At 37.0% G+C, this 12,598-nt stretch overlaps 2 protein-coding genes across 2 annotated transcripts; one reads left to right on the top strand and one right to left on the bottom strand.

Moving 5' to 3' along the window:
* The first annotated feature begins 1,273 nt into the window (after positions 1-1,273).
* Positions 1,274-4,691, top strand: LOC121268006 (cell number regulator 8-like). Its single transcript, XM_041172102.1, has 3 exons — positions 1,274-1,716; positions 2,615-2,817; positions 4,239-4,691. The coding sequence occupies exons 1-3, from the start codon at positions 1,395-1,397 to the stop codon at positions 4,476-4,478; spliced, it is 765 nt and encodes a 254-aa protein (XP_041028036.1). The 5' UTR covers positions 1,274-1,394; the 3' UTR covers positions 4,479-4,691.
* A 3,310-nt stretch (positions 4,692-8,001) lies between these two features.
* Positions 8,002-11,696, bottom strand: LOC121268154 (DNA-binding protein S1FA-like). Its single transcript, XM_041172282.1, has 2 exons — positions 11,495-11,696; positions 8,002-8,405 (listed from the first exon to the last, which is right to left on the bottom strand). The coding sequence occupies exons 1-2, from the start codon at positions 11,546-11,548 to the stop codon at positions 8,190-8,192; spliced, it is 270 nt and encodes an 89-aa protein (XP_041028216.1). The 5' UTR covers positions 11,549-11,696; the 3' UTR covers positions 8,002-8,189.
* Positions 11,697-12,598: the final 902 nt, after the last annotated feature.

The following is a 12,598-nucleotide window of genomic DNA, read 5'->3' as shown; positions in this document are numbered from 1 at the left end:
TGTTTAGGACTTCATATTCTACCTCTCACCCCATTTCTTATATGAAAGTGCATATTTTCTCATTATGATTAATTACTATTTGATGATGTAATTTTAAGTGATTTGATTTCAAAGTGCTTTGTACTCATGGGATTGGGTAGAGAAAGTCCCTGTGTTGATCAAGTGGAGCGTTTTCCTATTGTTTTGGGTAAATGTATTTCACGTGTTGATAGGGTAGAGAGATTTCGATGTCTAACAGGTGATGTGATTCCCTGTGTGATTTTGGTGGATGTATTTCACGTGTTGGCTAGGTAAAGTGATTCCCCATACTGAACATGTAGAGTGATTCTCCATACTTAGTGATACATATGATGATTCATGATTATGTTGTTTTGTTAAAAGGGTGATTACTCACCATACTTATGATATATGTGTTTTATTCAGATGGTGATTCTTTGCCTTACTTATGATATGTGGTTTTAGCCTTATTTACATGAAATTGGTGCATTCATATTTATTGCTATTATCTCTCATTGTTTGTGTTGTTATGTATTTTAACTTACTGAGATTTCAATTAAAATCTAACCGTGATGGTCTCACTACGATATCGCCCATCGAAATTGTAGATTTTGATATAGATATAACTCATGAAGGTTACCTTGAGGAAGAATGATTAGTCGAGGTTAAGGAATAGATACAAGGACCTATCCCGAATAAGTTTAATGTATTTGTAAATGTGAAGATGTTTATTTTATCTAAGAGACCAACAATTTACGGTGTTGTATATTTGAATGTGGGTGATGAAATGATGTTTATATATAACTATATTTGGAATGAAGGGAACTAGCAACTAGATATATTAATTTGCTGTTTGAAAATTAATGGCATGATTGATGTATGGCACCAATATGTCACAAATCAACTTTCTACTTGTTAAGGTGTATATGATATTGCGTGTTAGCCAATCAAATACTGACACAACACCTTTCATTAATTTTTTTTGTTAAAAAATTAATGAAAAGTATCTGATAAAGTATTTCTTAAATTTTAAATATAAATTTCACAAACTTTAAAATCTGAGATTTTAAATTATAAAAATTAATATCACAATGAAAAATACTATTTATAAATAAATAAAATATTTATACGATATAATTTAATTTAAAAAAATTTAAAATTTAAGAGCCAGATAAGAAGTAACGTACGAAAGCAGGGTCGTCAGGCGTGAGAGGTAGAGACTACGCACTGGATGCGATTTTTGTTGCGGACCCTACAACTCGAGTCTATGAGGAGCGACTCCCCAAAAGTCCTCATTTCTCGCCTCTTCTACATTTTTTCCTTTCCGGTTTTCCACTCAATCCCCTCTTCTACATTCTGTGTCTGTCACTCTGAGAATCGATTTGGGGCCTAGTTCAATGGATAACATCAATGACAAGAATTATAATCACGAGGAATCGAGTCCGTTCTTGAGTAAGCAAGTCGGAGAAGAAGAAAAGGATGCACAGAAAACAACCAAGCCCACCGACACCAAGGCTGAAACCGTCACTATCTCGCCCGGGACCAAAGCTCCGGCTCCGGGACCGGAAAATATTGATGGATACGGCTGGACAGCCAACGGGTTGCCATTGGGACACGGGAGCGTGATGGGCGAGCCGATGGGCAGGGCCCACTGGGACTCTTCTCTCTTCGCCTGTCTTGGACGCAACGACGAGTTCTGTAGCAGCGATCTTGAAGTTTGTAAGTCATTTGTTCATTCACAGTCGATTTATCTATTAGAGTTGATATTTGGGCATTCTGAAATTACCTTTAAAAATTGGTTATTCTGTAAATGCCTCTGTCTTTCTTTGCATTCTGAATTTTTCTTTGGGTTTGGGGTTTTCTATTTGTTTCATTTCTGTGCTTGACCTGGTGCTAGCACATTGGTTCAAGGATAAAACTGAGCCCTGTATTACCAAAGATCTATGTTTGCTAAGAGAAATTCTGTTATTTTTGTTTTTATTTCTATATGTTTGAGGATATGGAATCGACTTCTGAGTTCTGGTCGTGTTTTTCCTTTGTGATCCATCAGTTACATAATTTTACATCTGGATGGACTTTTATGAAGAATCACTATTTTTTAAAGAAAAAATCTTTTAAAAAAGTATGTGAAGAGTGCAATACTCCTTGATTAACATTATCAATTAGTTTAAGAAAATGGCGATGAGTTAGAAAGTTTGCATTTTGTTAGTAATACATGGCATGCAGCTCGAAGAAAATTGTGAACAATTAATAATGGAGATAGAATTCACGTAGGAGGTAAATTTGATTGCTGTATACAAAATTTTATAACCCAGTTTAAAATAACTATATGACTAATAATATGGACACGACCACTTTATAACTAGTAGTGTTACTTCATTAAACTAACATTATAAGTTTTTGAAATTTGAGTTTCCCATCTGATTTGAATTTCAAAGTTTGCATAACCGTCTTTCTTTTAACAAATAAGTGTAAAAAAAAAAAAAAAAAAGGGATCTATATGTATCATTACTCTGATTGCATAGAGGTTTATATCAATTAATACTTTGTTGCTTTTAAAGTCCATTTTTGCACCACATTTTCAAGTTTTATCCTTAACATCGTGTTGTCTGGCCAGGTCTTCTTGGAAGTGTGGCTCCTTGTGTGCTGTATGGAAGTAATGCTGAGAGACTTGGATCCAGTCCTGGCACTTTTGCAGATCATTGCTTGCGTTACTCTGGTCTATATTTGATTGGGAATTCTGTTTTTGGTTGGAATTTCCTTGCACCATTGTTTTCACACACTAGCCGTACTGCCATTCGTCGGAAGTTCAACCTAGAGGTAAGTTTTTCTCTTCTCACCCTCGTCACCTCCAAAATACAAGGTGACATGATCAATGGCAGTTTTGGTCTGCCATTGAGTTTGGATGTGGTTTCCATTGAGTTTTTGTATTGTTGTATACGTTTATGCTTTCTATGCATATGTTTGTTCATCTATTAATTATAGCACTCCTCAATTATACATTTTGTATCTTGTGGCATTTTGTTCTTATCATAAAGTACTTCCTCTATAAATGAACTGAGCTCTGTGTAGTTTGTTTTATAAGTAAAAGTTTATTAATGCCAATTGGCGTAGTCGAGTACACTGGATGTATACAAGAGAAAACACCTAGTTGGGATGCAAAAAAAGATAAACCCATCTAGGAAAATGAACCTAACAAAGCCCTAGGCCAAGACCAAAGACGCGCCTGCCCCAAACCACCACCAGTGCACCAATGCCTATCCCAGATTTTGACCATACACCAAGCCACTGTAAATTCCCCAACACACTCCTCAATACTTGTAAACTACGAACGGGCCTACTAAAAATATACAATTGGTTCTATCTTCCCTCCGGTCCTCCCTTGACTTGAACTACCTCCCTTATCGTCATAGTTGATTGCAAAGAGATGCAATCATGATAGTTATTTTTGAATTTTAAATATTCTCATGATAGAGATGCATTTTAAAGTGTTACTATTATATATATGTATTATAGTTGTATATCGATAAAAAACAATGTTATATTTGTGGTTTCTTGAAGTTTTGATATATATATATATATATAACTTATTTTTTCTAAAGATGTAAATATGTTGTTTAGGTGAGAGAGAGAGAGAGAGAGAGAGAGAGAGAGCATTTCAATTGCAACCATGGTTTTTAGTTAGTAAGCCTTATGCCATGGACACCTTTGGTCTGAGAATGTTATGGTGTTAATGAATTTGTTAATATTTCTGTTGTGGTGTTCTTGGCCTTCTGGTCATGTGGATTCGTGAGTTACATATGTTTCGTATATTTTATCTACTCAACTTCCACAGGATGTTCTTAACTTCCACGCCCTACTTCAGATAATGCTCTCTGTTTTCATTTTATAGCAATTGTGAATTATAGAAATCATTGCTCTTAGTCGTACTCTTGAATGTTTTAAGGATTTAGGACACTAAATGTGTTAATTGGTAAAAGGATACGGCAAAGTCAATAGTAATTTAAGTTGAGAAATTTGATACTTACTCCTGATCTTCCATACAGTTCAATAGGAGTTTTGATTTCCATATACACCCTGAGAATAATCTTATGATTATAACTTAATTTTCCTTGGATTTTATAATTTTGTTCCTTTTTATCCTACTTGAGGCCTTGTAGTTATGTAACTGATTGTCACTAATAGAAATTATAATAAGTTTGAGGGCTTATGAATTTGTTCATGATTTTCTATGAAAACAGGGCAGCTGTGAGGCACTTCATAAGTCATGCGGGTGCTGTGGAAGCTTTCTGGAGGATGAGGTGCAGCGTGAACAATGTGAATCTGCTTGTGATGCCATGACTCATGTCTTCTGCCACATGTGTGCTCTTTGTCAGGAAGGTCGGGAACTCCGTCGTAGATTGCCTCATCCGGGGTTCAATGCTCAACCAGTCTTGGTTATGATTCCTCCAATGGAGCAGACCATGGGCCATCCTGCCTGAGAGCTTCCTGCCTTAGCATGGAAGAGTTTTACTGTCTATATAGTATCAGTACAACATGATGGTACTGAACTGTGTAAAACTGTATTTGAGTTTCGTGAGCTGCCTCTGAAGAACTCTTGCTTTGTTTGATTGAACACCTGTAAGTAAGGTACAATGAAAATGTAGACTTCACCCTTTCTGTGTTTATAATACGTGATGTTTTGTGTGTTTTCATTTTTGGCATGTCTTGTGTTTGATAACAAGGTCTTGGACTTTGTTCAGTCAGTGTCTCCATGCATGAGTATTACAACAACAACAACAATGATAATAAGTGAAATTTGAGACTCCATACAACAGGACAGAGCAGCCTGCATTGTGTTTGTAAAGTGGATGGGATTTTTCCTTTTTGCTTGAATGAAAGGTTTTGCCCCCAATGAAACTGTTTTAAGCCTCTGCTACTGCCTTTTTACACAACTTAATGAGAAGTAAATAAAAACATAAGGGGTACTATAACTGTTTACGGATTGTTAATCTTCAGTTGTAAATTCTAGCTACTAAAGAAGGCAAGTTTGGCACTACGGCTAGGGCTCGAGGCAATGTTGCGTTGTTTTTGCTAGATTTTCCTCTACTGCCTTTTCTTGCCAATAAGGGGAGTTGTTGCTGGCAGGATTGGGTACCCTCCATTCCTGACGCGCCACTTCAACATCCTACAGATTTTACAATAAGTTCAATTACACTATATTATTGTTTTTTCTTAAAAGAAAAATCTTAAATCCAAAAATATAAACCCTAAACTTCTAAAGATCCTAATGCTAATTATTTTTAAGACAATCATTAAACATCATTATGACGGTCACCCGAGGCCACTACCTCGATAAACGGTTGGAATAATAATAATAAAAGAATTAATTCGGCACTGCTTGAGGTGGCTGCCAAACCAACCATTTATGAGCTGCAGTCGGAGCTCGCCAGAAATGGCAACCAAAGTCGGATCCAACACCACCACAATGCCAAACTTAGTAGATTCTGCTGGATTTGCCACATCCGGTGCCATCAAGTTGTTGTATTCGATAGAATCTGATCAGATTTGGCCAGTTCAACATCACCCAGGCGCTAGATCCTTTTATTTTGGTTGGTTTCGGCCAATCTCGTGCCACCTTGGCACCGAACCATGGTGGCCAACCACTGCCTCGATGCCGGAGGTGGTGGCAGACTGAGTAGTCTATTCTTCTCTCTCTCTCTAATCTAAGTTTAATTATTTATAATTTTAATTCTATATGAATGGGCTTATTGTAAGCTCAATGGAGAGCTCATGAGTCAGCTCTCCATTGGAGGGTGTAAAAGACTTAATTTGTACCATATCCTGATTCAGACTTTCTCACCAATATGTGAAGGCTTCAACACAAAAGGCCCTCAAATGTAGGTGCACAACTTTTCCCCTATTCAACTTCTTTATTTATTTCATATTTTTTTTAGTTCGCCTTTTAAAACTTAAATGAAAACTTTAGGTAGTTGAATCCTTTTATTTATTTTTTCTGTCGACAAAGGTACATATTATATCATCAAAAGAGAAATAATACGGAGGGGTAGAATTAAAAGACAATTATAAATAACAACCAAAGATACAGTAAATTGCAGGGAATGAATGGTTCTCGTGTGAATGTGAAATATGTGACCTGAAGGCCAACATGGTGAGGTAGAGGATCAGATGTGGAGATGATGAGTTTGTATGCGTGTTGGTGAAAACCGGCTGAGTAGGTCCAAATCTTCGGAAAAACAAGAAAATGAAGAAAAAATTTAAGGAAAATTGAGAAGAAAGATGGGGGCTTTGGTACGAGGTGAAATTGAATCCTTGGAAAAGAGAACATAAACCAAAAGTCACACCCCATGACAAAGGTGAAAAAAGGATGTCATGCTTATGGAAGGTGGTCGGATGTTAGAACCGCTACTTGAATACATGATGACGGAAGCCTTGCGGCAAGATGGGACGAGGAGTTGGCTTCAAGCGTTGATGGAATGGAGGAGGCTTGGTAGCAAAGTGAGGTGGATCGACAGAAAGAAACTCTAACAGTGGGATGAGTGCGTGGTGGTGGTGGGGGTGGACGGGTGATGGTTGAACCAGCTTCTAACATCTAACAAAACAAGGTAAACGAAAATGTAAAAAGCAAAAAAGGGAAAAGGAGGGAAAAGTCGGATTTGTCAAAGGATCTCAAAGAAAAAGTCTACTTGGTGCTTGTTAAACTAATACTGTCCATGGCAATAGATGGTTTAAGAACGAACCAATAAAATAGACCTAATGAACCTGTCCATGCTAATTTGCTCTTGTTTAAAGCATCCAGTATTTCTTTATGTGAATCAGATTCATGGAATGTTACTACTTGAACAATCACTGTCAATTATTAGCAAAAGCAGCAAGCATACTGAAATTATTGCATATATACCTAAAAACAGAGAATAATAGGTCAATGAACCTAAATGCCATGGGCCACGACTATGCAATCTTTAATGTAATTTCATTGTTTATCATTAACCATGTAACCTCTCGAGTTGCTGCTCTATTTTCTCTGGGATGTTTTTGTTCGTTAGTGTACATGCTGCCGTTGCTTCTATATTAAATTAGATTAAGTGTACATGCTGCTAAGAACTGATTTCAAGAGTTGAACACTATTAGCCACAGAAGCTATAGAAAAATATGTTCTATAGCTGCTACTGGATATAGTTTCTGGATAATTGAACACTGTTTTATATGTTCTATATCTGCTGTTTGATATAGTTGAACACAATAAGCCACCATGTCCTAGAAATATTTGGTACAACTATATTTGGCACAATTATATTATAGTTGAACACTAGTAAAAATTTGGTACAAACATATTTTGTTGAAGGAAGAACTCACTAGTTTATAATCTGTTTCATGTATAGGTTGCCGAAAATGCAAGCATGAAGCTGATTTTGCCTTTTTTTTTTGATGCTCTGTGCTTGCAAGATTTTATGTAATTTCGTGTATAAGTTGCTGGAAATTATGAAAATGAAAATGAAGATAATTTGATGGATTTACACACAAGATAGATCAATCATAACAACAGCCACAACAACATTTGATCATAGAGAGAAGGATTGCTAATCCAATGTGGTGTTGATTTTTAATAGGTTAGCCAAAATGCAAAAGTAGAATGTTTAAAAAAATTATTGCCTAAACTAATAGCTAAATCAATGCTAGTGGTCTAAGCCAGATAATGTGACCCAAATATCCTTTATTCTTTTTTTTCTGTTTTACTAAAAACTATGCTAAGCCAATGCCGCCGCTCATCTACATCCCTTGCACTTGCATTGAGAAAACTGAACACTCGGGAAAGGCCTAATGAATGGATAACACCCTGCATAACAATCACATGCCAAAAAAAGAACAACAAAGATAAAGCTTAAAAGATACTGGATCAATGTAAGGACCAACACCACCAGGCGCTCCTAACTCTTACACCCTAAGAATAAAACAGAAAAGACAAGTGAACAAGAGGGAACAGAACAACTGAAAACTCCATCAGAAAAACAAACAAAGCATTCTTACTTCTTGGTCTAACTTAATATTACGTTAGCTTCTAATATAAAGTTAAATTTTGACTGATGTCAGGGAGATGAAGGAAAGTAACTTAGACACTCTCAACACCAGAAGAAAGGGAGTTTCCGATAATAGTTCGAAAAGATGAACACAAGAAAGCATATCTTGAGATTCTACTCTCCAGGTGCAGAAACACCTTGCTTCATTCTCTCCCTCTTCATCTTCTTCTTGGAGACCGGCTTCTTTTTCCTTGGAGGAAGAGTTTTTTGTGCATACATGTAAAGTACATAATTTCCAACAAGGAATATCAACAATAGCCCAACAACAACCAGCAGCACTATCAGTCCAGGGTTGAACCCTTTGGCTTCAGCATCCTTGATCATATCTCCCTAATCATTGCAACAACAAATCATACTTTTGTGAGGACACATCAGACTGAAAGCAACAACAAATAAAAAACTGAGAAAGGATGATATAGCCCACCATACAACATCAACGCAAGCAATCCAGCTTATGGTACAAAATCATTAACATTGGTATTTTATTCTCCTAGGCAATGATGTTCACATATTTTGTTAGTACAATCAATTCAAGCATGTTAACAAATGGCCAAACTTTAAGATGGGTTCAAGCATAACAAAGCACTTCTGTCACTTTTGATGAGCAATACTAGGTCATAACCTACCCTGGATTGGATTTTAAAGTTTTTCTATGATCTTCCAAGTCAACTCTTTCTTTTTTTCAGAAATAAATCAAGCCCTTTAAAATTGGATTTGGAAGCTGATATTTCTGCAAGCTTACTGAGTATGTCTAAGAAATAACTAAATTTTTGAGAAGTAAGAAATAACTAAATTTTTGTTAATGAGTATCAATCAAATACATCTACTCTCTGGTCAATTCCGTGTACTCGGTAGTAATAAAGAAGCTTTTTTTTTTTTTTTTTTTTTTCCTCTCTAAGGAATCAATGAATCCCATTTATTCAAATTATTTATATGTAATTGTGATACCTCATAAGATAAGGATATGGGTAGGTGGTTTATAAGATCTCATATTGCTTAGGAATGAGAAGTTATTGCTCTTTATAAGGTTCCAATGAGACTCCAATTGTATCATTGACTAGTCCTTTTGGAGTATAGACCATGTGGTTTGGGCTTTCCATTGGAGCGTTACAAATGGTATCAGAGCCTATCCCCACCAGAAATGTGAGACTTGAGCCGTGCCACCTACGACGGACTGGCCCGACGATGATGTCGGGAATTTAAGGAGGGTAGATTGTGATACCCCATAAGATAAGGATAAGAGCATGTGGTTTATGAGATCTCATATTGCTTGGGAATGAGAAGTTCTTGCTCTTTATAAGGTTCCAATGGAGCTCCAATTCTATCATTGACTAGTCCTTTTGGAGTATAGACCATGTGGTTTGGGCCTTCCATTGGGGCGTTACAGTAATGCTTTATAGAAGTTTTTATACTTGAAATAAAAATAATTTCTTATTTTTCCACAACAGGATCTTTTCCAGCTTACAAGAGCTCCAAAATGTAGACAGGAATTATTGGTGAGTGAACTGATTTAATATAAGAAATTGAACTCGAAATTGATAATGGGGAAGGTGGGTATCTCCATGCACATCGGCATTTCCCAAACAAGTAAGGTTAGAGAAAAATGAACATAAGTATTATTTTGTTTTTTAAAGGTACAGATCAAATGGAGACTTCAGCTTATCATGTGAACAAAATGAGGCTAACCAATATGCCTAAGATGAAGAGAACAGAGAGATGAAAAGGGTTCGTGAAGATGACACCAAGAAATCAAGGAAGTTCTTCAAATCGAAAGGTTTATTATTGTTCTATTAACAAGAAGAATTGAAGGCTTGAGTAAGCAGACTGTGATTAAATGCGGAAATCTGTAAGCACCGTCACAAAAACTGAGTACCCATCCAAAAAGTTCATCTGCTTCTATGGTTCAGATTTGTTAGTGTTCTTTTGGGCTGCGGGATATTCTTATTCATTGGTTGCTTATTGGATGCTCTATGTATGGGGATGCTTACCATTCATTAAGATTGTAGCTTGGTGTTCGGTTCGTGGGATTTAAATTTGCACTGTGTGGAGCAATTTGGATCTTGGAGAATTTGGGCTGCTTTCAGTAATTTGCAGTAATCGGCTTATATGGAAGTAGTTTGTGGAGATAACAATTCTCGTTGAACTGGTGATTTCAGGGACAATACGGATATGCTCTCAAATGGGTTCTGATCAATGTTATCAGAAAATCTTTCTTTCCCCTATCAGTTGCATCAATACATTATGGGTGCAATAAGCATTTATAACTTTATAAGTTCTGCTAAAATGTGAAAGGAAAAATGTAGAGAACCAACAGATCATTAATAATCAGCAACAACAAAGACTACAAGCAAAGCGTAGGACAGTAACAGAATAACACATAGCAAGGACAGAAATATGGTCCTCCTGAAGAGGATCTGTACCCATGACAATTAATCTCTCGACTTGCATTTCTCCATTAAATAAGTGATTCAATGCATTGGTTCAAATTGAATATGAATTTGGAGAACTCTCTCTCACGGAATTGAAATAACTTACCTAGACATTATGGCAAAAAATTCATAATTTTTTTATACGTAAAATATTTATAAAATCTTAGGCCCCGTTTGGTTTCACAGATAGTCTCATCTCATCTCATCCCATCTCATCTCAATATCCAAACAAAAATCAAACACAAACAATTTTCAACTTTTTCATCTAATCCATTACTTAATCATTACAACTTTCACAAACTTCCAAACAAAATACAAAAAACAATTCAACTTTTTCAAATTCTAAAACAAAAATAATATTAAAAGATTATATTTTAACTTTATAATTTTTTATTCAACTTTTTCTCTCCATTCCCAAAATCCCATAAAACATCTTAATTCAATAATTCTATTACCATTCACAAACCATCTCACTACTATTCACAGATTTCTTATCCCATCTAATCTGTATAACCAAACGAGGACTTATTGAATTATAAATGACCTACGAACTCGAATAACTGAAACTATACAGCAGAATCAATACGAGATTTCAGTTAATGAAGAGTTCCTTGGCTCTGTTACTTAAAACTTGAGAAGATTTCCAGGAAAGGAAACAAATATCAGGTTTCAATGTCCTGAACCTTACTGAACATGCATAGTAAATTTCCTCGAGCTTACAGGGAAATTATTAATCATGAAACATGTAACCATGGCAAAAAATAACGTTTTCCCATAGAATTTTCCGGGAAACATTATATACCCAATAAAATCACCCAAGGAACCTTAAAAAGAAATCGTAATAATAACGACTCCATCAAACAATATGAATAAGATCAATTATATTCCAGTAGATCTTTGATTTAGAGGCCTTAAATTTAATGTCATTTAGATAGATCTCTTAATGTTATCTTAAAAAGGGATGCATATGGGTTCCGTGTGAAAACGTACCACGCGATCAAAGGAGGGAGGAACCTTGTCAGCGAACTCGTACTCGTCGTCCATGGCTGCGACTCAGAGCCGAGAGATCAGCTCAGCTTCTCGGCAGGGAGCCGAACGAATTGAACCAAACTCCAAAGAAAGTTCGAGAACACAAACGAGAGGGAGAAGGGGGTCGGGACTCGGACGGATCGAAACTGGCCCCCGTTTGGCAAAGAGTATTTGTAGTATTGCGATATATTAACAGTTTCGCGTGATATTTCAATTTTGCCCTCAGGCCGTATTTCAGTAGGCAGTTGAAGTTCTTCTTAGGGGTGGGCAGCGGGGCCCCGCCCCCGCTGCCCCGACCCGCTTCCGTCCCGCCTCCGTTAGGCGGGGCGGATCACCCCGCCTGTCAGATGCAGGCGGCATCTGGGGCAACATCCGGGGGCGGGGGCGGGCTGGGGTGACCCCCGCCCCGCCCCGCCGGATATTATTATATATATATAATTATATTATATATTATACGTTATTTACATATATATTAAAAAAAAAAAACCCAGGCATGAAACGACGTCGTTTCATGCCTGGGTTTAAAATTAAAACTGAAACCCTTAGTCCTTACCCACTACCCAGCCCCCCTTCTTGCCTTTGCCGAGCCCCGAGTTGGCGAGTTCTCAGTTCTCACTCTCGCAGTCGCAGCCTCGCTCTCGCCTCTCTCTCTCTCTGAGTTACTTCTCGCAGCCGTGAGCCGCCGCCCGGTCCCTTGTTCAAGCATCGCCATCCCCGTCGCACGACTCGGACTCGCACCCGGTTCCTCTCTCTTCATCTCCGAAGGTAATAAACCCAAATTCAACACTTCAATTTTTGTTTTTATTTACATATTTAATGGAGATTGGAGGAAGGATGGGGTTTATCGGAGATGGAGGATGAGATTTTGTGAATTGTGTGCTGTGGAGTTTAGATTGTGCATGTGATTTGATCTTTGAAATTTTGAATGGCTCCCGTGAGTCCGTGACCCGTGAATTGTGTGCTGTGATTTTTTTTTTTTTTGCATTATATAATGTGTGTAAATCACTGAATTTCAATATTATTGTGTATAGGGCTCCAATCCGAAACCCTAATTTAATTTAGGGG

Source organism: Juglans microcarpa x Juglans regia, chromosome 5S, assembly GCF_004785595.1.
Source record: "Juglans microcarpa x Juglans regia isolate MS1-56 chromosome 5S, Jm3101_v1.0, whole genome shotgun sequence".
NCBI classification, from domain to species: Eukaryota; Viridiplantae; Streptophyta; class Magnoliopsida; order Fagales; family Juglandaceae; genus Juglans; species Juglans microcarpa x Juglans regia.
The sequence above is the reverse complement of the archived record's forward strand: the minus strand, read 5'-3'. Positions and strand labels throughout refer to the sequence as shown.